Below are 27839 nucleotides of genomic sequence, written 5' to 3'. Positions count from 1 at the left end.
AAAGAAAGGTTAGACTTAAAAGTGATATATAATATTTTAAAAAAAATCTCAAATTCAAGATTTGCTGAAAGAACAACATAAAAATATTGGAAAAGTCATGGATATACAAGTGGAAAAACACAATAAAAAAATTTCAAGATACACAAAATGTGCTACAATGCCTCGTTTCTTGCTTGTGAAAATTTGGCACGCGTATCTACAACTGTCTTTTTTTTGTGTGAAATCTAGCTTGCACCAGTGGTCAGCCACTCAGGTCCCACGGTTCTTGTGCCACTCGACGAAGCAGTTCCGGGCAGTCGTAAAACACAAGTGAACTTGGCATGTGCTGCAAAAGACATTAGTTTTGAGCTCGATTTTCTTCTGCTCATAGCACAGCTTGCAGTTTCTGCGTTTTGCCACTTTTTCCGGCTTGTGGAGTGCATGTTTTGCGACGGGTGGTGGAGGCGTGTGTGCTTGCTTGGCACCATCAAGATTCAGAAGCTGCCGAATGAGCTCTTCTCTAAAAGCTAGGTGGTCAAACCCGGCAGTGCGTGCCAGCTCAGGAATCTGGGTGCAATGTGCGGTGAGCTTGGAAGAGTACGAAACTGTTCACACATGCAATATCGATGCAGTGGAAGAACAGAGTCTTCCACCACCGTACGCTTCTCATGAGAACATTATAATATCCAATCATTTGATCCGATTTATCTACACCTAGCATGCCAGCATTATAATCATGGATCAGCAGAGGCTTTGTTATAGATATCTGAGTCCAGGAGTTTTGCCTTCTTTCCCTTCTTTTTGCGGTGACCGTGTCATTTGCAGTATGAACTGTGCTCATCATGTTGACAATACGCCGGTCTTTCCACTGAAGGTACAGGATGTTCTGATCGCGCAACCATCGAATGTCGCCACGTCGAGCTTTTTTTTCCCACCGTGCATCCTTCAGTTCGGCAGGAAATCCTCGGCGATCCTTGCGTGTGGTTCCGCAAGCCAATGTTTTTCGGCTGAGAAGATGACTGAACAGGCTCGTAGAAGTGTAAAAATTGTCCATAAAGATCCTGTAGCCCTGATCAAGATATCTGTGACACAGCTGGCAAACTACGTCGAAAGCTAAGCCATGGGGCCCTGGCTGCTCACGCTTACCGGTGTACACACTAAACTGCACAGTATATCCGGTGCCAGGGTCAGCTAGGACCCACAGCTTGTAGCCCCATTTTGTTACTTTATCTTTGATATACTGTCGGATGCCTGACCGCCCTTTCGATTTCACCATGCGCTCACACGGAAAGATCGCGATGTGGCTGGAAAAGATTCGCTGACACTTCGTTCATGTGCTGCAGGAGCCACCACATGTATCGGAGCTTTCCTCTTGAACTTTGAGTGACATCGTCCAAGTCTGCAACTTGCAACATTGCGAGTAGAGCTATAAACCGGCGTCGCCGCATGATCCGTGGTGGGAGCAGACCGCTGTACAGATCTCCTATATTCCAATACAGCTTCAGCCGAGGAACCTTCACAACGCCCATGTAAATTACGAGTCCGATAAACTTTAGCATTTCACTTGGGGTGACTTCTTCCCAAGATCCATCGGAACAAGCATGCGTTGGTTTTTCCAAAATGTGAGTCCAAGTATACTTGTTCGTGTTGTCACAAATTGTTTCGATCACATTCATCGAGAAAAACAGAAGAAAGAAGTCCAGAGCAGTCAAGAATTTCTTTGATCCGCTTCTGAGCGCCACGCCCACTTCTGCGTCCAAGTACACGCCAGGTTCCCGTCGCGGCGAAAACTCAATCCACTTCTGCGCTGGCGGCAGCAGATCACTACCGTAGCTTGTTGAGACCCTATCAAGTAAAGATAAAATAATGAGAACATATAGCGAGCCCGTTCACCTACTCCAGAGAGAACTGAATGTGGAACTATGCTCACCTTCGGCTACTAGATGAAGTCCGTGGCTCATCATCATCCGAATCGGAGTCCGAAATAAAATCAGAGCTGCCGAAGTCATCTTCAGACTCTTCGCTGCTCGGTTCATCAAAAAAATCCGTTGCCGAAGCAGCGGAATCGCGCGATTGACGGCGTTCTTTTCGAGCGACCGGACGCGAGCACGACGCCATTTTCCACTGCGTCCGCCGCCGCCGCAATCGAGAAAATTCTCTCGCGCGTATCGCCACCTGCAGGAAATGAAAGAAACTATGCCAAAACCGAGAGTCTACTTCCTGACGACCTCCTAGATGGAGCTACATGTCCATGCGCGCGGAAATTTGAACGTGGCAGTGCGCGCAAAACCGTCGATCATATATGATCGATGGCCTATGGGCCGGTCCCGAAAGTGTTAAATGGCGTGTTGTAACAGACACATGGTCGGGCACATTAATGCGTGATTTGCAGTACAGGTGCGCTTCTGGCAGCACGGCGCATATCCATACAGGCTGGTTTACTTCCGCATAAGAACTTCAATGCTTGTGAGGTGCACCGTGGTCTCGTGTCTGGGTGTCGAGTGTTTTTAGGGTTAGCGTTGCAATCAGTATGTTTAAGACCACTCTGTAGCACAAGCAACTCGTCACATGTGCAAAACTTAAGTAAACTTTTGTGTGTTCAAGTTTTGTGCCTTGGCGAAGTAAATCGGTTAATTTCTGCTTTTCACAATCTCTGGAAGCTGTCTTAGATGTGCGGAAGTTTCAAATAAGCTACAGATAAACATATTTTATATTTATTGTTATCAGTATGTGAAACTACATATTTTGCAATCCCCTTCAAGTTCGGTGTATCTGGGATCAACAGTATATGCCCACAGTGAAATTGAAACACAACACACTAACATGCATGCACATACACAATTGCTTGCTGCGAATCTGTGCGATTGTTGCTTGGAGGCGTCATTGGCATCATTTGTACAGAGAGCATACAATAAGAATGTAAGCGTGCATGTTTCCGTGCTTTTATCAACTTGCTTACTTTGTATCTGGTGGGATTCAACTAGCTTAACACTGCTGGAAACAATGAACAGAATTGTCAATAACCCGAGCCAAATGGTATCACCTGCTATCTACTTTTTTGTAGCTCTACACTATTGACATTGGAAGACACCATATAGCTTTCTTGTGTGACTATTGGCTGTGCTCAGATAGATGCTAAATTTAATTAGTGAACTAAAATCGGGGACCGTATTTTCTTGATTGTAACGTGCACCTGTTTGGCGTGACCTAAAAAAAAAGGTCCTTTACAGTACCGCGCACCTCATTCCTTCATACATAAATACAACTTTCTCTCATTTGTAAAAACAAAGATTTACTCCCAATGAACTAAAGTTGCAATGAATAAAAAAAAAATGGAGTTCTGCTAGAAAGGCGAAGCATTGATAGTGATAACAAATTAGTAGACAGCTATATGAAGTAAAGATAGTAGCTTTATCAGCCATATAAACTGGTAAACATTCGCTTACTAACTAAATTAACAAGCATGGTGTCACATGCGCACAAGCAAACATGAACACATCCCACTCAATGATTGCGGAAACTCGCTATCAAAACGCTGGCGTGAGGAGGTGCAGTAGCAGGGGCAAGCGAATTGACCTTCATTCAGTTCTTGACGTAACACGAAGTAAGTGACGAGAACACAGTGCAGCGAGCCTAGACATGTAGACTCTGTCCCCATCGCAGATCAAATTTAAAATAGGGGCCGTGCAGCCGCGTCATATGCAGCAGTCGCCGGAATAGAATTCTCCTGTTTGCGCCAGTATCGCACATAAGTTTCGGGAACTCCAAACGCCCGTGATGCTGCCCGATTTCCGTCCATCTCTGCATGCATGATCACTTTCCGTTTAATTGGGGCATCATGACGAACTCTGCGTGTCGTTGCAGTCGGCACTTCCATGCTGATAGAGCAAACGCAGAAAACGGGGAGACAAATGGTGGATTAACCTAAGCAGTGTTATGATCGGAGCACTGTTGTGATCGGCCAGTGGGGGAAGCGACCTCCCAGCCTTTCCTGCCCTACTGTGACGAATCACTTCGTGAAGCTAACAATATGTCCCATAGGACAGACCAGCGGCGACACCATGGCAAGACAGACAAAAGCGGACTCCTTTTATGTAGCTTCTGTGTGTTCTGGTGTGTGCCCTGATGTGAACTCTGCCAGAAAGATAGTCTGGTCTAAACTGTAGCTCATGCTGCATGAATGATGTACTGCACTCTTTGTTCCGGCCAGTACGAGTATCCCTTCTTGTTCTGTGAATAAGGTTACGTTTCCGATATAAATTAACCCCTGTTTGGTTCTTCATCCTCTAGACCTCGTACTCTTCACTAAAGAAGCAACGCATGTCAAGAAAGCTCAGACGACGGCGTGAGCCCGATTAGCCTCTGTTTGATGACCGGTAGTGTAGGCCAGCAACCCGTTACGAGACGCACCAGCGACGTAAGCTAAAGAGCGACCCTCTGCATGACGCCAGACTCCGAGGCCGCAACCCCCGAATCTTACTGCACACGCACTACAGCACATAGAGGAAGCTGCGGCAGCTCGGCTCGAAGTGTTTATGAGATGGCCATTTTGAAATGCCGATGGTGATATGGTAACGCAGATTTAGGGCCGTACTCAATTCTAACACACAAGCAATTTCCGGATCCATTTTATTTGAAAATAACTGTACATTCGATTTAAGTAAATATGGTAAACCTCCCCAGTAAAACAAAGCATTTTAAAAACAAATCTTTTGACCTACTTTATGTCCTTTTAGTGCATATCTCAAGAAGTTTCCAGGACACCAAAATTGGCTTGCAAGTGTTGTAGGTGAGCAGGATTATAGCTCTATCAGAGCTTGTGGTAACAGCATGGAAACAAATGTTGTTCCTCTTCGAGATGGGCATTCATCCTCATCCTCAGTATTCTTGCATCCCTTATGGTTTTAACTGAAGCAAAGGTTTCATTGGCATGTGATCTTCGAGACCAGACCAGTGGCACACCTGCCACCTTGTTGTTGTCACAGTTCTGCTGCATTATATGGTGTAATCTATATTACCATTCTAAGAACATTTGTATTAAACTGTTTACAAAGAGAAACGCTGATAGAAATCGTAGGTAATGCCAAGTCAACAACACTATGACAAATATGCTTTGAAGGGAACCTGTATACACATATTTGAAGCAGTAGCTTAGCGCAAATAAAACCACAAACACAAGGAAGACAGACAAGGACAAGCGCTACTCGCAACTGTTTAATGGAAAGGAAGGATGGTGCATATATATATATATCCTCTTGTCACGCATGCGCCTACCAAACAGAAGTGAAGCCGGTACATGCACATCAAAGGCGGTCGCGCAAGAAGTTAAATTCGGCATCCAGTAATGTGATAGAAGGCTCACTCACACATCTATCTCTATTCTTCTTGATAAAGAAGCCCTCAAGAGCGAGCCTGGAAGACGTGTTGCCGCTCCTGCCAAGAATGGTTGTCTCTGAAAATCGAGCGTCGCAACCACACGCGGTAACATGAGCCACCAAATGTGCGCCCTTATCCTCTTTTTTCTTTAGTTTTTGCGCATGTTCCCTTAAACGGTCATTCACACAACGCTCAGTTTGACCAATGTAGAGCTGCCCACAAGGGTGCAAGGGAATTGCATAAACAACCCCTCTGGAGCATTCAACAAAGGGCTTCTCATGCCTCGTGCGGCAGCCCCGCCTGCTCTTGCGGCAAACTTGAGAACACAGCTTCGAAAGCTTGTTGGGCGCAGAGAAAACCAGAGGGATACCATGACGGTTAGCGACCTTTTTAAGGTTGTGTGACACCTTGTGTACATAGGGAATAACCTCTGGTCTTACCTTCTGTCGTTCAACTTCTGCGCTCGCCCTTCGTGCTCCAAGCTTTACTTTTTGCAGAAGAGACTCTACTATAGCATTGACGACCGTCAAAGGGAAACCAGCAGCCAAAAGGCGTCCAACTTGGTTTGTAAAACTAGACCGCATTTGGTGTGCGCACGATTTCCGCAAAGCCGATTCCAAGCAAAGATTACCAACTGCTCGCTTCACCACTTTAGAGTGTGCGGAATCGTACGGCAACAATTGCTTCATGGCTCGCGGTTGATAGGATAGAACTTCTTGCGTGACCGCCTTTGATGTGCATGTACCGGCTTCACTTCTGTTTGGTAGGCGCATGCGTGACAAGAGGATATATATATATGCACCATCCTTCCTTTCCATTAAACAGTTATGAGTAGCGCTTGTCCTTGTCTGTCTTCCTTGTGTTTGTGGTTTTATTTGCGCTAAGCTACTGCTTCAAATATGGACGACCAACTAGCCCAACTGTCAACTCTCCTGTATACACATACCAGCATGTATACAGGTTCCTTTTGAGGAAGCTTTTTATTTGGTCTCCTCTTCAAAGTCTTCTGAATTTCAATGTTGCCTGCTTATGCTGCGAGCTGTCTTCCTCATCCTCGGGGAGCCGCTGCGATATTGGAAAAGCGGGCTCATTCCTCACCCCGGAGGCCCGGGTTCGATTCCTAGCGAGAGCAAAATTTTTTTCTCATCCTCACACCTGTTCTTACCTGTTCATGCATGTAGTGTGTGCAACCATGGTATGTGCGCTGATCCTGACAATTGGGGCATCTCTTCTCCACACGAAAAATCCATAAGGAAACTGTTTTCTAAGGTCATAGCTGAATAGCAGGCAGGTTTAGCACCTTTTTGTGGGAGGAGCCTCTACTGGATTTTCGCCTTGTCTTTAAAGGTACCGTAAAAACTGGAATATAAGTCACTTTTTTTCAAAAAACCATTGCAAAAAGTCGACCCTCGTCTTATATACCGGACATTGGCGGAAAAACTACGGAAGTCTTGCAACAATGGGTGGATGAAGTAAAGAGCCGCCTTCGCCATTGCCATTAGCAGTAGCGTGGCATGGCAACATTGTGGCACCGCCAATTTGCGTTTAAATTGTCAAAAAGTTATATTGGTTAAAGGTTGCTTTTTAACATTTTGTTTCAAAATGAGCGGAAGCCGACGGCAATTCACCGTCGCCTTCAAGAAAAAGGCGATTGAGTGCGTGGAAGCCCACGGCAACCTCGCGGCACAGCACGAATTTGGAGTATCCGAAAAGAGCATTCGGTACTGGCGGAGGCAGAAGCAGCAAACCAACAGAAAATGTCATTCTGTGGGCGGACCGCAGAACTGGAAGACAAGGTTGCGGAGTTCGTCCGAGAGCTGCGTGTAAGATCGCTGCCTGTGACTGCCAAATGCATACGTTTGAAAACGGTAGAGATCACGCACGCCTCTGGACTGGGCAGCGACAAGCACTCATCATCCGACTCTAGTTTGGTCGACTCTGATCAAAGGTGTTGCTCTGATTCGGAGTAGCGCTTGCGCACTTCGTGCCCTTCTGTGTACTGTACACCCGGCCAATTTTTAACAGTATCGCGCGACTATCGACCCGCGTGTTTGTCAGCACCTTATCACAGCACAGAGCGGCGAAATAGCGAAAGTAAACGCATGTGTACACATGCGCGTATCTCGTTTGTTTCGCCGCTCAGCGCCGTTAATAAGGTGCTGACAAGCACGCAGGTCGATGGTCGCGCGATACTGTTAAAAATTGGCCGGGTGCACATGCGAGCAGCATTTAAATAAATACTGTCACTGTTGTGCATGAGTCGCATTTGTTTCAAGGTAAGGGTGTCTTTCGGTACTTTTGCCATGAAAAAGATTTTTTTCATTTTTTGCAATTTGTTAGTTAGGAGATCAACCTATATTCCGGTCCGACCTATAGTCCGGTTTTTACGGTACTCGTCATGATGCCAAAGTTTCCTATTCTTGTTTGTCATGTAAGGAACACTTCATGTTGAATGCTGCTGTTTCTAAAGCTGTTTGAACTGTGTGGGTGCTTTCATCAGTGAAACGCAGCGCGAGGTATTAGTGGCTGTTGATTTAGATTATGAATATGCTGTGTAATGTTTGCTGTAAAATATCAGTTGAAGTTTTGAAATGTGAAATGTTTGAATTCCAGGAGCTCATAAAGAACAAACAATGTGGCTATGATGTACGCAAGGCTGAGTATGTAAGTCAAGTATTCTTTTTGCTCTTTCGGTATAAATTCACCAACAGAAATTATGTCCTTAAGCCAGTGCTTCCCAAACACTGAAATCCTGTGACTAACTATAACAGAATGTCAGTCTCTACCATCAGGTCATGAGTATTTATGCACAATGCCTGGTGAAATTCTAACAATTGCAGCGAGTTGACCTGGGCTCAAAAGCACCACAAAAAGAAAATGGCATTCAGTTCAGTAACTGTTCTTAATGACTAGTGCGAGCATATTAAAGTACAGCTTCTCAAAGTGATGGTGAAAATGTGGAAACGCTGCTCTGATTCAGCTGCATGTCAAGCAGCAGCCTCTACTTTTTCTGGGGTGTGCAAATATTCGAAAAATAGATATTTAAAATGTTTGAATATTTAGTGCGATATGAATATTCGTATCAAGTCGAATATATTGCTGGCTGTATGAGAGCAAACACGGTTCTTAGCATTTGTTGCTATCTAATCTAAGAATATTAGGGCGATTTTGTGCTGAATTTTGCGACGATTTCGTTCTGGTAAAGCACACTTTGCCATTAAACGTCAAAACTTTGCAGGAAAGTCACCATCTCAGTAGCAAGGAGCATGGGTTTGCGGATAGTGAGGGTGCATGTATTTTTATTTTTTTTTTGCAGTGTCATCCCCAATTATGAGCTTATTGCTTGACAACAAGTGTGATGAGTGATGACTGGCGCAGGGTGAAAAGCCTCTGATTTTATGTGCACTTGATGCGGTATAATAAGGCACAGGCTGGCAAGGACAGCTGGTGGGAATTACTAAATTTTCCAAGTTAACATGAGCCAAGTACACAATGTTTTAGGTAACGGTTTACCAGTCCAGATTTTTAACATTTACAGTGTAACTGCAATGTTCCAAAATTACGAATTAACTCAAATTGCTAATAAATGCAAGCTACGGCAAATATTAGAATGCACACGCTAATTAGCATGTGCATTCAATGTTTGATTCGATATTAGAAAGTTTTGATATTCACACACCCTTACTTTTTTACCAATGCCACGACCAGGGAAGCTAAGCTAGCATGAATGCTCTTGATAAAGGAAATGCAGTTTGGGAAGCACTTCTCTCAAGACTGTTTCTGCTGGTTGTTTCAACTGCAGGAGGATTTGCATGTTGTTACAACTCTGTGGCTTCTCGTTCTTTGAGCATGCCAACTACACAATTATCTTTGTGTATTATATCTGTTTTTCAGTGCACATTTTCCTCCTTAGTAGCCAAAATTGTGCACTCCATTTTAGAATTTACATTAAATGGCCCACCAGTAATTATCTGAACAAGGTTAGAAATATTTTCCTACTGAGAGTCACAAAAATTATGATTCGATAAAGAGCTTGTGTGTCTAATCTTGGTAAATAAGTTGCAGTAAGGGATTCTAAGAGTTATGTTTGAAGCTTCAGTATCTTTAGTTCACATTTACAAACAAATGTGTTTTTTGAAATAGTGGCCTCGGCAAAGTCGGAAATGTCACTGTGATGATGTAATTAGAGATGTGCATGAGGTTTCATGTTTCAAGTTTCTTGGAGCATTGCTGCCACTTCCTGCATTCAGGTAGAATTGTGTGTATCATGTGACCCATTTCATTTGTTCCCACAAGCAGCATTTATAGACTCATCCGTAATGTATTTTGTAATAACCATGTTGTGGAAATTTGTGGCAGCTTTGTTTTATTTGGAGTGTTTCAGCATGTTTGTTGATTCTTGTGTATTCTGTGTGCAAGTGGCATGTTTGGCTGTGTTTTTTTAGTGGGGTGAATAACGATGGTGGATGGAAGGTGCGACTAACAGTGGCGTGCACTTGGTTGGCAGCAACGGGACAAGTCTCACGTGATCTATGAGAAAGGTTGCCTGCGAGCTGGGGAGGAGTGGATCGAAGCTAACCTGGTGCCAGTGGCAGGGGTGGCCGTGGGATTGGCTGTGCTGCAGGTACTCACGAAAAACCCTTTTCAGTGATATGATAGCCTCACCAACAGCTCACTGGCATTTCTCAGCCATGCCAGCATTATCAGGCCTTCTGAAGCCATGATTAAGAAGCCTAGTTCACTTACCTACATATATATATATATATATATATATATATATATATATCATTGGCTGTGATGCATAATACTGATAATTTAGAACTAATTAGTAGTGAGGGCATGGTTTCACACACAAAAAAGTATGTAGGAAGAGCTTGACATGGGGGACAGCAGTTGTGCCTCCGCAGTCTCGACAACAAGACTTCTGCAACTCAGCTTCCTTTTGCAATAATGACACTGCTAAAAAATTGCTCTCTGCTTTTGCTGGGTGCAACTAGTCTCCATGGCTAGTATCTATAGAATTCTCAAGTTCAAGTTTTTGTTAGCTGTGGAAGTTGTGGATAGTGCCCTGGAGTCATAGCCTTTATCATAAATCCGTGCATCAGGTGACTTCTGACTTGCTTCTTCATAAGCAGCCTTACCTGCTTGTAGAACCTATTTTTGTCAGTAACGAATTTTTGTATACTTGTCATGTTGATGTGCCAGCTTGTTGCCTTTCTCTTTAGATTGTTGACACTTCCATCTCTTGCCCCAGAGGCAGCAACTAATGGTGAGGTAGTTTGTTAATAGTGAAGATTATTACCAATTCCTGTAACTTGTGAACTTTGTAAATAAGTCGTCACACAGGTCAACATTTGTATTTGCTGTAGGTGCTCAGTTCGAGGATGAAATTTGGGCCTTGCCTCAAATATACTGCCTGTGTTTAAGTATACTAACTGTCCAAATGCACTTTCCACCCAGCATTCCATTTGGAGATGATGGAATTGAAAGGGCTTGTGATCCCATGGAAACATGCCTGCCTCATATGTTACCCTGTTGGTTGTGGTGGTGGTGTTTGTCCAGAAGACTGTGTAATGAGGATTGCAGGCCCTAACAAGATGACCCCCTTAATGAAAGCTGCTGTTCGGGGATGGATGCTTGAAGCTCACGGTGGCAGGTAGACTTACATATGGCAGCTGTAGTATTGATTGAACGCTGCAGGAAGTATTGACAAGCTATCACTAATCATGGCTCTTTTAGGACAAGTCCCAGCGTTCGCGACTCATTTATGAGCGAGGCTGCCTGCAGGTTGGGGAAGAGTGGTTAGAGGTGAACCTGGTTCCCTTGTCGGGAGCACTCTTAGTTGTTGCCTTTGCTCAGGTCAGTGGGCCACGTGGCTTCTATTAAAACTTGAAGTCTTGTTCCTGGATTTACTTTATTTAGTGTCCCTTGTGTCTTTCTGGTCATATTAAGAATATTTTTTTAATATCTTGTAGCCACTACTACAGTGGAACCCCGCTGATACATTCGTATCATTTGCATTTTCGTGGTCCCAACCTAAATCCAATTGACTCCCATGTATTATGTTCCACTTTGGTACATCGCCATTCTGTAGTGTTCCTGCATCTTACCTTATGGTTGAGTGCGGCACTCACATAAATTTACTGATGCAGCCATCTGGTATGTTGCAACATGTGACCAAACTTTGCAATATGCAACCGAAGTTGCACAAGCCAGGTGCTGCACAAGCATATCACGAGAAAGTGTGCACAGAGCAATTGGCGAAGCACCCGAAGGAGTGTGCATTGGTTAAAACCTACCAGGAACCACACACACTGGGCCAAATCTGCTGAGTGCAGGGCTACAAGCTGGCAAGAGTTATTATATACATTGCATAATTGCCAGTTTTGCTTTAGGCAGCTTCTCTGCAATAGGGCTGTTATGCAATGAAGCATACACAAAATATTTCGGTGAAGCATATTGAGTTGAAAGAGGCCACTGTCACAAAACATCGTACGTGTGCCTTAATTACTCATGATGATGAGCAAAATGAGAACAAGGTTCTCATTTTCCTTATCGTCTTGAATTTCCATCCTGTATTCCCTGTGTTTTTCCTTAATTGGTATGCATGCTTACATGTGCCATCCCCGGTCACTTTACGAGCACTGGGACATCTAATAACTGTATTGGCAGTTTTTCAGCACTGTTACCCGCATTGCTATGGCATTTTTCAACCTTCCTCACTGTCACGTTTTCCCACCTGTTACATTCTGTTCCTGCAGTTCCTTGAAAAACGAATCAGTGGGGTTATACTGTATGACGGGTGCAATACATTTCTTTGCTTGTATAGAAACATATTTCTGAATTTATGTTTTCATATCGACATAGATTTTTTAAGCGTGCGTATTTGTCTTTAAGCTGACATAAATGTTTCTTGCTACCTGCACCACATACAGTGAAACCCTGATATAGTGAATATAATGGGATTGCCAAAAAACATTTTTTTAAGTAACGTTTCAAATTAAATTCACAGTTGCTGTATAACAGCGAGCAACAGGGCTGGTGTGGATTGGAATTGCAGCCATGCCTGGATATCTGGTGACAATAATACTAGTTGCATGCGTAATGATTCACTGTCTCATGCAAGTAGTAGATGCATTTGGGGTTGCAAATTTGTTATATTGAGGTGCCACTAAACATACACAATTAAACTTTTGCTCAAAATATTGAAATATTTTATTTTGAAGTACTGAAATATATTAACATTATGGAATGATAAGCTATTGGCTGAGGATTTTCCAAATGTTTCTTATGCAAATTTAATACAGTCAAACCCACTTATAACGATGTTGGCTTTGGGAATACAGTCGCCGACCAATTTTCCGCACCTTACGGGGACCAAAAAATAGTCTGCAACATCGAAGTTTAAAAACTCGTTCAGCCAAAAAAATTGAATTTGTTAGGCTTAGAACGGCTTAAACAATCTCTAATAATGACCTGCCTCATCCTGTGTTTGGAGGCGATCAATTTTGCTTGGATTTGCACAAGAGTGATGTCTCCATATACAGTTTGACAAGAACGTCACCGCATTGGATATCTGCAGTCTCCCTTGCCAGAGATCATCATGGAAATGAAGAAATGAGCCACGTTCCTTCGCACCACTTCGCTCTTGCGAAAGCTCACAAGGTGGTGCCGATCACACAAATGCGAAGCCGTACGAACACACACAAAGATGCGACAGTCTCTGAGACACACCTGCTCTGTGGACACACCACGTGCAAATAGCAACCAACACTTTAAAAATAAATAATGGATCCTGCATTAAGTGATTATGACGATGGTGCTGACTGAAAAAGAAATAAACAAGAAAAGATGCCAGCCCTTAAAGCGTTTTGTCAGCCAAATAAGAGTGGCCATGGCCTCTGAGACTAGAGAATGTCGCGTGCTTTCTATTGAAAGCACACACATTCCAATCTTGAAGGCTGTAGAGCTGGCCACTGGAAGCCAAGCCAGCGGAAATCCAACATGGCGGCCCTAAAGATCGGGTAGCGTGGCTCGGAACGACTGATTTAGTCTGAAAAATCTGAACTTTGGGGCCTAAATTTGTCCGACAAATCATTCACAAAAATGCATTAGCTCTGTGGGAACCCTGACGGTGCATTTATGAAGTCCGGAATATCCATCAACTTCAAAAAATCCATCGGCAACTGTATTTCAGTTATAACAATGAGAAGCAGCTGCACCGTCAACTTCTGTATGTTTTCTATGGCTTACTACACTGCCCCCATGCTGCATTATTGGTTATAACGATGAGGTCTGGCTACTGAGTGTCTGTGCGTAAAGGTAATGGAATGTGAAATCCTTGAAAAGAAAGAGGAATTGAAAACTGCTAACATGGTTTTCCCACCTTCTCTGCTTCACCAGCCTTGTGCGTATCTGTCCTGTTGTGCTTCCATCGCTCCAAACACTAATGGGCTGTGCACACAGCTTTACGCCATGCCACCCTCTGAAACATGAATTGACCGCGCCAACTTTACTGACAGTGCTGGACCATTGCTTGGCGCTGCTCCCAGATTGCTCGCTGGCCCCTCATACTGCGCACACTGTGCAGTTCTGCCAACGGATTAAGCTGCTCGTGCTAGTCTTTGTTGTTTTCGTTGAAGTCGTTCCTGGACACATATCCCCACTGATACGCCCACTGGTCATTGGCAATGCACAATGTTTACGGTGAAAAGAAAGCGCGCTGCTATAGATTTGGAAATGAACTGCTTCTAACCGATCAGGTGATCGTCACGAACATGCTTGCATCGGATAGCAACAGTGGCACTGATGGTTACGATGGCAGCAATGGCTCCGTAGGGCAGGCTGCCTCAGTGATGTCCTCGCAGGAGGCCCTGGGGTTGATGCAGTCCCCCTGGGGGCTTCGTTTTCACGAGGGACCTTCCACTGCCCTACGCAGAGCACCTGGATTCCTTGGAGAAAGACGTTTGCAAGTTTCGCGTTAAGCAAGAAAAGCTAACGGATGTGGGGTTTTCTCGTGCAAGCCAGCATGGCGAGATGCTTGTGCCAATCTTGCCCCAGTGTTTCTGCTGGATTTCTCAAGCAGAAACGCTGCTGCTGCGGCAACCTGCTCGCATTTTTCTAATAGGCCCCTTTTCAAGCCACCAAAGCGATGCCTCGGCGGAGTTGGCATGTCACTTGCCACCCATGACCTTGCTTTGCAGTTTTAGCAGTGCCATTTTTTAATGCCGGCAGCTGGGGCTTGTTACACGCAATCTGAGTGCTCGGGAAGCTGAGTTACAGTTAAACGAGTAAGCGGAATCGGCAGCCAGGTGGAAGAAGGTGGTAGGGAGGGGATCTGGCCTCCCTGTCACTATAGGTTTCTCACAACAGTTCTGCTATCCTCCATTTTGAGTTTTTTTGTGCAACCTGGTTATAACAATTCTCGGTTATAACAGTGGAATTTTCAGGGTGCCTGAATATTGTTATAAGTGGGTTCGACTTAGTAACTTTGCAGTAATGAGGTGTCATTGTATTGCTTTGAACAGTACAGTGCTTGGATGTAAGACAGATGTAACTTTGAAGTGGCACAAGTCACTATGGCAGCTTGCACAGCTAGCTGAAGTTAGTTCTGAGAGCTATTGAGCAACAAGGTGAATGATGAGAGCAAAAAATGTTTAGCATTGTGCCATGCTTTTCGATGGACTGTTGTGTAGGGGTCTTTATAAAAGCTAGGCATTGTCAAAGAATTGCAGGAGCTTCAGACAACACAAGCTATGAAAGGGTCGGATCACACTTTGAGCGTTCTTTGCATAATATGTGCTGATTACATTAGCATAAAGCTTGTGCTAGTGCCATATGTTCCAGTGAGGAAACGAAACGTGTACTCTCTTGTTAGTCTACAATCATAAATGAGAACATGCTTGTACCATAAGCATTCAAAAATTTACATTTTTACCATGGTGGCGCTGCTTTGCTTCTCCAGTTCTAATGCATGAATTGCTGTATGCAGCCTACAGTAAAAGCTCATTAATTCAAATTCCGCAGGGAGGCTGCAAAAATCCGAATGATACAAAATTCAAACTAATGAAAGTCAGAAAATATCGCTCGGTTAAGGCGTCCTTAAAATCCAACGTAGTGTGAGCGTGCATGCTTAGCCGCAGCCAATGCGGTGCGACGTGCCTGACGTCGATATGGCTCTTGCTCCATCTGCATGTTGTGGGGATGCGCGACTCTCGCGCGTCCCCTGATGTTCTTCCCGCATAGTGCGTCTCCTGTAATGCGGCTTCGCCGCGTAGCCTGTGTGATGTCCGTGGCGGTCGATGTGGTTTGGGACAGGCACGTACCCAGGATTTTTTTTCGGGGGGGGCCCACTACCTCCATCATCATCATCATCACCATCATCATCATTGTCAGCATCATCATCATCATCCTGTTTTATGTCCTCTGCAGGACGAAGGCCTCCCCCTGCGATCTCCATTTACCCCTGTCCTGCGCCAACCGATTCCAACTAGCGCCCGCGAATTTCCTAACTTCATCGCTCCACCTAGTTTTTTGTCGTCCTCGATTGCGTTTTCCTTCTCTTGGTACCCATTCTGTAACCCTAATGGTCCAACGGTTATCTAACCGGCGCATTACATGACCTGCCCAGCTACATTTTTTTCCTCTTGATGTCAGTTAGAATATCGTCTATACCCGTTCGCTCTCTGATCCAAACGGCTCTCTTTCTCTCTCAACGTTATGCCTAGCAATCTTCGTTCGATCGCTCTTTGCGCGGTCCTTAACTCATTCTCAAGTCTCTGCCCCATATGTCAGCACTGGCAAAATGTACTGATTGCACACCTTACTTTTCAATAATAATGGTAAGCTTCCAGTCAGGAGCTGGCAATGTCTGCCGTATGCGATCCAACCTATTTTTATTCTTCTGTGAATTTCCTTCTCATGATCAGGGTTCCCTGTGATTAATTGACCTAGGTAAACGTGCTCCTTCACAGTCTCTAGGGGCCGACTGGCGATCCTGATCTCTTGTTCCTTTGCCCGGCAATTTATCATTATCGTCATCTTCTGCATATTATATTCAACCCCACTCTTACACTCTCTCATTTAAGGTCTCCAATCATTTGTCGTAACTCGTCTGCATTGTTGTTGAATAGAACAATGTCATCGGCAAACCGAAGGTTGCTGAGATATTTGCCGTCGATCTTTACTCCTAAGCCTTCCCAGTTTAATAGATTGAATTCTTCTAAGCACGTTGTGAATAGCTTTGGAGAAATTGTGTCTCCCTGTTTGACCCATTTCTCTATAGGTATCTCCCTGCTTTTCTTGTGTAGAATTAAGGCAGCTGTAGAACCTCTGTATATATTCTTACGCGAAGGACGAGTCAGTAAGGCGAGAAACTATTTACAGATTATATTTACAACAATGGTTACAGCGCTGACCGTTTAGATTCACAGCGCGAGCCCAGTTCGTTCTTCCTCCTCTTTTCTGGAGTGATGGCGCCCACGCACCTCGTTCAAACAAACAAAGCAATATTTTTCAAGCTATTTACGTAAGCGTTCTGTTGTCCTTGATTACGTAGTGCCTCTAGACTGCTGGTATCTCTACTGAATCAAATGCATTTTCGTAATCTATATAAGCCACATAGAGAGGCTTATTGCACTCTGCAGATTTCGCGATAACCTGATTGATGACATGGATGTGATCCATTGTATGGTATCTCTTCCTGAAGCCAGCCTGTTCGCTTGATTGACAAAATCCAGCGTTGCCCTTATTCTATAGGCGATTATTTTGGCAAATATCTTATATAATACTGGGAGCAAACTAATGGTCCTATAATTTTTCAATTCTTTAACGTCCCCTTTTTTGTGGATTAGTATAATGTCTGCATTCTTCCAGTTTTCTGGGACCCTTGCAATCGATATACACTTTGTATAAAGAGCCGCCAGTTTTCCAAGCATTATGTCTCCTCCATCTTCGATTAAATGGATTGTTATTCCACCTTCTCCTCCCGCTCTTCATCGTTTCATGTCTTGCAGGGCCCTTCTGACCTCATCGCTAGTTATAGGAGAGTTTCTGTATCCTGTTCATTACTGTTTCTAAGTGAGGTATCGTGACTCCTCTGGGTACTGTATACAGGCCAGCTTAGAATTTTTCCGCTGCTTTTACTGTATCTTCGAGATTGCTTATGATATTATCCTTCTTATCTTTTAGTGCATACATCATGGTTTCTCCTATGCCAGGTTTCTATTTTACTGATTTCAGGCTGCGTTCATTTTTTTACGGCTTCTTCAGTCTTTCTCATCTTATAGTTTCGAATATCAGTTATTTTCGCCTTGTTTTTCAGTTTTGACAGTTCCGCGAATTGCGTAACGGTGTGCGGCCGCCAGTCCCATACAACCGCATAGAGCGCAGGACTCTGCGATTATAGACGTACTGCGCTCACCGAGAAAGGTTAGAAAAACATCCACATAAGCACATCAGAGAAGTGGCTACGTGAGGCGGTTCGACCGATAACTGTAGAAGCGTCATTCAAAGCAAGCAATTATTCTCCACTTCCGGCGGCGTTTCCTCTACTTCCTTTTCAAATAAAAAGATGTTGATCCATAAATATTGTCATAAACAACGGTCAACATTTCTGGTTGTAGCGTTGGCTCTCTCCCTTAGTAGATCGCTTAATTTCTCAACTCCTTGCGATTTTTGTTTCCAGTTGCCAATATTGCAAGAAAAGTGCTATACAATTAGGGAAAAACAGACGAGGTAACGGGCAACAGTCATCTTGCTTATGGGTTTAAGGGTTATTGCAGGGTTCCATGATGGACGCTCTTTCACATTATTTTATTTCCCACCTTATCTAACCCATATCACGTGTATATGGTTCCGGGCATCTGCCAGCGTAGTGGCGAGCCGTAACTCAAGGAAATAATGAAGCAAAGGGAAAAGTTAAACGCAATTGGTGTTTTCTCCGGCCGCAACTCGTTCCATGAGAGTACAGACCAGCTGAGTAACAGCCGCATCCCTCTGCTGGTCCCAGGATCAGCCTAAACAAAGAAGGTTGAACTAACAAAAGCAACAATTATGCGCGTGACGGTTGAATAGATGGTGACAACTGAACGTATCTCGAGTTAATCGCGCGGGTGCGGAATCTGTGAGAAAACTGTCCTTCACATTACAAGAGATGCCGATAACTACCGCCATCTAAAAGGAGTGAAAAAGGCAGCATAAGGCTGACCGATGAATAGCTGCCAAGTCTCAACATTAATCTGGCGGCGCTTTAGGAATGTGTGAGGAGTGGTGGCGTGGGTGGGGAGGGGGGGGGTATGCCACTTGATTTCGGGGGGGGCCCGGGCCCCCCCGGGCCCCCCCCTGGGTACGTGCCTGGTTGGGGAGCAGTGTGAGAGATGGCGCGAGTGTTGCGCTGCTAACGCCGCCTCACGGCAGGGTTACTTGGGTGCGCAGGGGAGAACAGGCTCTTTTTGGTTCGGGACAGCAAGCGGTCTGGACGTCCCGTGCCGCACGTGCGCTGATCCATGCTTCTGCGAGACCGTCTCGCGTGGCCGCCTTGGAATGTGCCACCGTTTGCGTGACATTACGCGTGAACGACCAGGCGTTGGGATCCAGCATGGGGCGAACATATTCGCTCGCTATCCGGTCGCGAGCACGGAGGAGGAGAACCCCACATCTGCCTTGGAATGTGCCACTGTTCGCGTGACAGTACGCGCGAACAACCAGGCGTTGGGATCCAGCATGGGGCGAACATATTCGCTCGCTATTCGATCGCGGTGAGTCGGACTTCTAGATTTGTCGCGCGCCCATTGGCATGCTTTGTGGATAGCAACTCCGCTAGCAGGCATTGATCTATGAAAGGTGCAATAAATGCCCTTGTGATTGTTTGCTCTACTGTGTTGTCGTTCCTTTGTCCCAAGAGCACGGAGGAGAACCCCACATCTGGCGCCCAACGTGGGGCTCTTAGGGCATTGGACGATAGTTTTTAACAGTTTTGCTTCGTTCGAGACCTTTGTTTAAACCAAAGCGTAGGGCTAGCGTGGATTTTGATCGCTAGCGTTGGCGGCGTGCTTTCTTGAGCGAGGCGACGGTGGCTGTAGTGTGTTTGAACATGTCAACATGCTAAGCCTTTTCGCAAGTGTTTTATAAATGACGTTCGTCGGTACGAGAGCCACGTGGTCTGCATCCTGGGAGAGCGAGGCTCAGCGCCCGCGGAGCATTGGCAAGCCTGAAGCGAGTGAGTACGGAAGCCTCGTGGGTGGTCCGAATTTCTCATGTAAATAGCTTCTATCTCTTTGACTCTGATGAAGTCGCGGCTCTGGAAGCCGGGTGGCCACGGGCCACGGGTGCCACTACGGGCTGACTGGTATTGCGGCCTGGCACCGGGCGCTCCGACACCGTCTGGGACTGTGGGCGCCGTCAACACGGATGCTGTGTGCGCCGAGCGGAGTAGAACCACCTAACAGAGCTGACGTCTCCTCGCAGCTGCCTGTTTTGCGCCCATTTTGGGTGTTGTTTTTTTTGGATGCTGGTTGTTAGGGTCGCGACGCTTTAGGCCTAGAGCTTTACGAAGCTGCCTGTCGCACATGGAGGGACACAACCTGGTGGACCGTGGTGTTGAGGTGTTGCAATTTGCTTCCCGCATTCTATTTATCCTCGCACGAATTGAAATTACTCGCTCGACTCAAGGAAGCGAGCTTCGTTCACGTGAAATTAGCATCTGAGTCGCTGCCCGATCTTTTGCTAGCCGAGTCGAACATCGTACCACGTGGGCGATGTGCATGCAGAATTCGTCTCTCTTGCACTACTTTAGTGTTTTCCGAGTGTGTAGAGTGTACGCAGCGTGATTGGAGTCACCCCTGGTTTGCCGTCACCTGCACATCGTCTGCGCTGCTGCCCCGGACTACGATCGAGCCACCCCGGGCGATGGTGATGCTGTGACCAGTTCGGGGCAACTTCGGCGACTGCCTGTATCCAGCTCGCAACCCTCGGCGACGGAGAAAAGAGCCGGCGGTCACCGACAGCTGCGGCGGCTCTTGCGAGTAGGGCGCGTTGGCGCGAGCGACGCTTGATCGTACCTACTACTGCGTCGTCGTTTCCAGAGTCCTGGCCTGGAATCGTGCCGTTGAGTCTGCAAAGCTGCTGCTGTGACCGGCGGACGCCAGCGGTGCACCCAAGGACAATGTCGACTCGCATGCTATGGACAGCGTGTGTACATTTCCTCAGTGCGGCCACTGTTGCATGTACTATCTTGTTCGCGAAGCACGGGTTGATGTTAGACCGTGTCACATGTTTCGCCGGAATAAGAAGTGATTTAAGGTTGGGGGGCTGTGGGGATGCGCGACTCTCATGCGTCCCCTGATGTTTTTTCCGCATAGTGCGTCTCCTGTAACGCGGCTTCGCCACGTAGCCTGTGTGATGTCCGCGGCGGTCGATGTGGTTGGGGAGCAGTGCGAGAGATGGCATGAGTGTTGCGCTGCTAACGCCGCCTCACGGCAGTGTTACTTGGGGGCGCAGGGGAGAACAGGCTCTCTTTGGTTCGGGACAGCAAGCGGTCTGGATGTCCCGTGCCGCGCGTGCGCTGATCCATGCATCTGCGAGACCATCTCGCGTGGCCGCCTTGGAATGCCACCGTTCGCGTGACAGTACGCGCGAACGACCAGGCGTTGGGATTCAGCATGGGGCGAACATATTCGCTCGCTATCCGGTTGCGAGCACGGAGGAGGAGAACCCCACATCTGCCTTGGAATGCGGCATCGTTCGCGTGACAGTACGCGTGAACGACCAGGCATTGGGATCCAGCATGGGGCGAACATATTCGCTCGCTATCCGGTTGCGGTGAGTCGGACTTCTAGATTTGTCGCGCGCCCATCGGCATGTTTTGTGGATAGCAACTCGGCTAGCAGGCATTGATCTATGAAAGGTGCAATAAATGCCCTTGTGATTGTTTGCTCTACTGTGTTGTCGTTCCTTTGTCCCAAGAGCACGGAGGAGGAGAACCCCACAACGTTTGTCGCGCCAACTGCGCCGACCCACAATGCATGGCACGGAGAATAAAGGTGGCCATGCCGCTTCGCCGACAGTTGGGGACAGCCATCCAAAGCGGCGAGCGGGTTGCAGATCGTCGTGCGCATGTTCCGAAGAGAGCAGCCAACGACGCGATGGCATTTCGGCTGGCGCAGCGCAAGCGTCGTAGTGTGACTGGCCACAAGTGACGCACGGCGAAAACGTTGGACTATAGACGTGCCTTTGCACCGCCGAGAGAAGTGGTTCATGTTGAGAAAGGAAACGTTAGCGTTATCATCTGCAGCTCTTGAGGGCACACGGCTCAGCACCAACAGGGGAGGAGAAAGCGGGAGAAAAGGAGGTAGGGGACGAGAAGCACTGCCGATGCTCACCGCAGGAACAAGAGCTGCGCTCTAAAATGCACTCGCAAAACGCACCACAATCTGCTGCGACGTTGGTCTCAGCGGTACTCTCATAGGAGCACCAACTGCACACTGCTGAGTCCCACTATACATATAGGTGGCGTGCAAACACGTATCACAGCAATGCTTTCCTTTGAGTAACAGCCACGAATCCTATGCTTTTTGGTACTTCGAGCACCGATAAACGTCATGGCTGCCATGTTTCAAACAGTACCTAGTGCCATTTCTCGGCAGAACACCGCGTTGAGAAACCACATCGCCTCCATAAAAAGAAAGAAAAAAACAAAGGTAACATAAAAAGAAAGAAAAAAATATGAAATACGCAGCGCCGTGTCTACGTTTTTTCTTGGTCTTGAGAGAACTGACCTGCAAAAGAGGCGTTGGCCATGCTTGGTCAGGCGCAAACGCGTCTCTCTTTAATCAGGCCTAAACAAAAGGCTGCAGAACGAAAAAGCAAAGCTGCGCGGTCCGCGTGGCTACACTACCGTCGTTGACCTGCTCCCGTGCACCAGCACTCTCTCCATCCACGCTGGCACGGAGTTCGAATTATCGGTAGTGGTGTGGATTTTAGTGTGCATTAGCGGGATGCGTTATATATTGGTTTCAATATATTGTTGGACGGACTGCTGCTTCAATTATCCGAAAATTAGAATGAACAAGCTGTGAATTAACGAGCTTTTAGTGTACAACATGAGCATTTGGCATGCATAAGAGCATTCTGCTGCCAGTTCTCTGGTGGAGTGCCCCTGCAACTTCGCTCCTTTATCTCTTGCATCCTGTGAAATACGAAGAAGCACGAAGTGAGACTAAGTTTGGTGACCACTGCAGCAAGTCATATGGCAGATCAGAGGTCTGTTATCCCACGTAATCACCCAAGTCACCATGACATCGTTTAGGGCCCACGAGATCATGCTGGGATAGGCACTGATTTTGAGCTGGTTGCATTAATCAATAACATACGAATTATTTGTCATGCAGTGGAGAAACTGAGGCTCCGCATTTATGCTTAAGTTCCTATTCCTACTCCTTATTCCTATTACATGTACACACACTTACAAAGAAAAGTTTTCTCAATATTCCTTCAAGAAACTGCACTTCAATTTTCAGACCAAACAGAAAGGTTAATGATTTAATGCTTTGGTGTAAAATGATTGATACATTGTTGATGTTTTATTAAAGCACCAGCTTATGCGCTTTGGTCGAGACAAAATGGAAAAGTAGTCATCTCATGATATCTCATATCATTTAAGTCTTCAGTCAGAATGTTGCACTTTGCTTTTGCTCATGCCCTAATTTACTCTGACATGTAAACTACTTTGTAGAGATTTCACGAAGCACGAAACTTAATATATTTTTTAATGTAAATGTTATATTTGAAGTTTACGTTTGAAATTAGTAGCCTTTGCAACAAATAGTTTTTAAAAAATGTTGGACAGCTATGCCTGTAAGTCTCTTCATTTTAAAATGCCACAGCCTTGATATCTAAGTCAGTGCCATTTGGATCAGTAACAGTAACAGAACCAGAGGAAGGATAAGGCCAGAATGCACAAACCTTAGGCTACCAGTCTGACAGAACCTGAAATGGTTTCTAAAGTTTTGTGCAAGGTCACAGGCGGTGTCACTTCCATCAAGAGCTTCTTTCTTTCCCTCCCCTCACCTGCAGATTCTGGGCATATGTTTTGCCCAAAATTTACGGGCAGACATCTTCGCCCAGAAGGCGAAGTGGCACTGACATCCGCTGCACACCTGGGCCAAGATAGCCAGCCGAAGGTTTCAGGGCCCAGAGTGGCGCCACTGACTGGCCCCACATCTGCAGCTGCTGCCACCAGTGCTGACAGCATCTGGAGCAGCCAGCAAGAGCAGCAACAGCACAGACGCAACCACCAGGTGGCTCTCATCACCCTGTTCTGAGAGTCCAAGCACATTACCTTCCTGGAAGCTAGTGGCAACAAAGCGTGTTGTTTTCCTATGCTATCTTAACTTGCAACTGACCAGTGTTCGACATACTGTCATCAACAAGATTGTAAAAACTGGCATCGTGGGACTGAGTGGTGGGTAAGGTTAATGTCAGCTCAAGGCAGTAAGGACGTCTTGAGGCTTGGACATTTGAGCACAAGAGGTTTGACAAGCACATCTTGCATTGTGCAACTTTGTGTATTTTTCCATGTTTGCTAGACTGTCATATAGTGTGTAAATTTTGTATCTCAATTTTCTAGTGGTTGGGGCTGAAAGAATGCTACCCTCCTACTGCTTGTTGTTTGGTGCAAGAACTGATGTGGAATAGCGCAAGATGCACCATTTCATCATGCAGCAGCTGTCACAAGGTGTCTTTCACAGCTATTCCAAAAGGTGTGAAGCCTGGCAGGTACATTTCCTTCCACATTTTCTGAAGTCTGAGACAGCAGTGTGACAAATTCACTTGTGTGTTTAATGGAGATTATTCTCTGTTCACAGTCGTGAAGGTCATTTTAGGCTTAATATTCTAACGGGAAAAGGCAAACTTTCCCAGTCTGATACTTCTCAAGGGCTTTTGACATGAAATAGTACCTTCTTCTGCCATGTCATTTTAATGCAGATACACTGGCTATCTATAATTTCAATGTACATTCCAGCACTTTTACAATACTTTAAGAGAAATTGACCAGGCCTAGAGGATATATTAGTGAACAATGAACATGGATGGCACAGGAAATGGCCATGAGGTTTACAGTGACAGTGAATTTAGTATCTCGTTTCAATCAGTGTTCATGAAAGTGTGGTTTCCATGGACTCTTTGTAGTTTGTTGTGTTGCATGTTAGTGGCGCACTGTCTACTTGTAATTTTGTGGCTTTCAGCTGCTTTGTGAAGACATTAGATAGCTAGGCGGAGGCTTAAACCTCCCTAAATTTTGAACATATTAACATTGCCATGTGTTGCATCCATATATCTTTTGTGTGTGTGGGAAAAAGGTATGACCATGCTCTCCAGATGTGTTAACACAAGGCAGCACATCTTAAACTGGTGGCTGTTCCGACTACACTGGCATGGTATCATTTTTTTGCTGTTGACAGTGAGCACTATGCTTACACAGTATGTGGAAGGACTGTCGTACTTCATACATTGTGAATTTCTAAATAGTGATACAAGTGGTAATGTATGTATATCTTGCACTTTAGACATGCTGAAAGTCATTAGTTCAAGACACCTTAGGCTTTTGCCTGGGCTTGCTTACTTTCAAATACTCATGGGTGTTTCAGCCAACTGCTGATATGATGCTGGTTTACATGTTATGGATTCTTGTAGTGTAACTGTCAGGTTGTTTCAAGGTGTGATGGCAGAACCTGTGTTACAACAGGTGTACGTATGGGTTCTGCCATTAAGGTATTTGCACTCAGCTCAGGCTTTTATAGTGGCTGACTGTTGTGTTCATATTTTGCATGTGAAGAAATGTGCACTAGTATTTTACATGTGGCAAAGAGGTCGCAGTTTTTATGCTGCGCTATTGTGGCCAGATACTGCTACTACACAATAGAAATTGGGCATCGTTTAAGTTCTCGCCTGTTATCATTTTGTAGAGAAACTACAACTGACCCTGCAATAATATGAATGGAAGGAAAATCTTGATGCACATGTCTTCCATTGCGTCCATTCGAACAAATGTGTTCCCTTAACACCAAGGATTTTTGTATGTAGACTGTTCAAAAAAATTTTTTTCTTTAGAGTAGCTTTGTATGTGACAGTCTGTCTTTACGACCTGAACACATTAAGGTCACCATTATGGGTCTCTTGACTAGCAGCTTGTATGCTAAAGTTCTGTCATGTGCACTAGTATCAGGTGTGTTCATTTTATGTCAGCGAGACATTGATTCCCGTTCTGTTTTCTATAGCAGTGACTTCATAAGTATGCTTTAGGCTATGAGTTGCCCCCTTGGATGTATGTTTTTGTGGGCAGCTGTCCCTATGACAGAACATATTGCTGCAAGCAAAAGCTAGGGGGCACTATTGCACCTCATTTTTTTGCACATTCACTTAAGTTGCTAGCATCACCCAGTTGTAGCTTTGTCTGCTTAGTTGTGCCCACCTTTGATTCTTTGTTCTCAGTCCACATAAGTTATCCTGCTGCATGTTCATTGCCCATTATTGTGGCAAGTTCAACATCTGTGGGCAGGTGTGGTTTTTGCTCAAAAATGACTGTTTCTTTAACTTTCCAATTTGTGTAAGGGTCCAATTGGCGCAAAGTCTGTGGTGCACAACCAGACGTGTCGTTTCTTCCTGCAAGGCAATGCATCACCAAAGCTTTTTCCCTTGCATTGTCGTCTGAATTCCTTGCTTGGAAGTTTTCTGCCACTGCTGGTTGTCTTAAAGAAAGTTTTGCTGAAGGTGTTTTGTTTTTTATTAAACTTACAATAATGGTTTAAATCATGTATGTTTATATTCAGAGTTTAAACATGATCCTTGTGCAGAACAAGATAACAAAGAGCATTTTAATCACTGCCGACTTAAGCTCTCAATATTAGGTAGTAAGGAAGAATATGTATGATATACATATAGGTGTAGATGTGAGCTAGCTTTGTGACCTTTATTGTAACATCAAGAGAACTTGATGTATACTCCAGCATGTCAGTCTCAATGTACAGTTTTGCCAGTTTGTGACAGTCCTGTGTGACAGTGTTTGGTTCATGTAGTCTGTATTTAGCTGAGCACCTGCATCAGGCCTTAAATGATTATATTGCAGTGTTGGCAAAAGCTGCTAATATTTGTGACTCATTTGCAGGCTTACAGCCTTGGAAGGTGTATACACTGGTGTTCTGCAGAGTTAGCACTCTAGTTGGCGTCTGTATGAAGTCTGGGTGCAGCAATGGGGTTTTTTAGGCCACTTGCCCCTTTTTCAAGTCGCATGGGGCTACAGTAGCAATTGTGTATCTTAGATTACATATATATATTATATATATACAGCACTTCGCATCAAATTGCTCCTTAGAAAAATGATTGGGAGCTCTGTAGATGAAGTTGATCTATTTGAATTTTGGGAGCTCTTGTGCCCCCCTTTTTTTCTGAATCTTTTTTTTATGATTGCTTGTGTGAAGTTTTTCTGAATTGTGCAGACTTCGTCCTGCACATGCAACTGTGCTCAGTGTACATAAAACACAATGTGTACTCATCTTGTTTGTATGCCTGCTCTATTTATTTGTGAATAGAGTTCTATATGGGAAGTTGACAAAGGATGTCTGCCATCTGCACTGTCACTAGTCATGTAGAATCATATATTACCCACAAATGCGACTTACGATTGTCAACAATAAACAGTGTCCTTTGAAGTTTGAAATAAGTGTTTATGGCTTTTTGAGTGAGACTGCATAAAGTGTGTTTGTAACAGTCGTCAATCAGCAAAAATAATCTGGTGTATCGCTACATGTTAGCAACAGGAATGCATTCATGCAAACAGCAGTAGCATTTGGTGCTGCTGCTGCCTGCAGCAGTTGATATGAGACAATAATGGGCTGATTACCTCATCCCGGTGTCTTGCATGTGATACTTTTTTTGTAGCATCTTAACCCTTAAGTAGAAAGACCGTCTTTTTGCAATATCTTGATGGAACTGTAGGCGATAGTCTGAAGACATAGAATGGACATCCTGAAGTTGGCAATTCTGCCCTGCATTTTAATTTGCCATTGCAGACCTCTGCAATGGCAAATTGGTTGACCTCTGCTTGGCTGACCTCTGCGTTTTGTGTTCAAATTGATGACCTCTCTTCCACATAGGAGACCGATTGCTGCCTTTCTATCAACATTTTTTAGTTTTTTGCTGCTGTGAGTATTTGCAACTGTAGGGAGTAGAACACTGCCAGAGGCACCTGCTTCTCCTCCTGCAGTATCTATAGTATAACTGCCAATGTAATGGCGCTTCACCCCTGTTGTGCAAACCATACCATCTATCATGCGACTTATAAAAATTTTTATCCCATATATAAAAAAAAATTAAGGTTCAACCAATGCAATGGAGCTTTCTTCACTGGTCAAAAACATCACAAAGGTTTAATCCTATTTTTTTCGTTAAAATAGATGACCCGGTATACACAGGCAGTCGCCTGTAAA

The 27839-nt window shown here is 45.1% G+C and overlaps 1 protein-coding gene across 3 annotated transcripts in view; it reads left to right on the top strand.

Moving 5' to 3' along the window:
* Tsp26A (Tetraspanin 26A) overlaps positions 1-27073 on the top strand; it is a 58792-nt gene extending 31719 nt beyond the window's left edge. For 2 of the 3 annotated variants that reach the window (XM_065448074.1, XM_065448076.1), the window contains exons 6-9: positions 7969-8019; positions 9863-9979; positions 11095-11214; positions 23428-27073. In XM_065448074.1, coding sequence (XP_065304146.1) covers positions 7969-8019; positions 9863-9979; positions 11095-11214; positions 23428-23496 — 357 coding nt within the window. In that variant the 3' untranslated portion in view covers positions 23497-27073. The remainder of the gene's footprint in view (positions 1-7968; positions 8020-9862; positions 9980-11094; positions 11215-23427) is intronic. The other variant, XM_065448075.1, reaches the window with a different exon arrangement.
* Positions 27074-27839: the final 766 nt, after the last annotated feature.

This window comes from Dermacentor albipictus, chromosome 1 (genome assembly GCF_038994185.2).
Source record: "Dermacentor albipictus isolate Rhodes 1998 colony chromosome 1, USDA_Dalb.pri_finalv2, whole genome shotgun sequence".
In the NCBI taxonomy this organism is placed as follows: domain Eukaryota; kingdom Metazoa; phylum Arthropoda; class Arachnida; order Ixodida; family Ixodidae; genus Dermacentor; species Dermacentor albipictus.
Note: the sequence above shows the minus strand (reverse complement) of the source record. Positions and strands in the feature narration are given on the sequence as shown.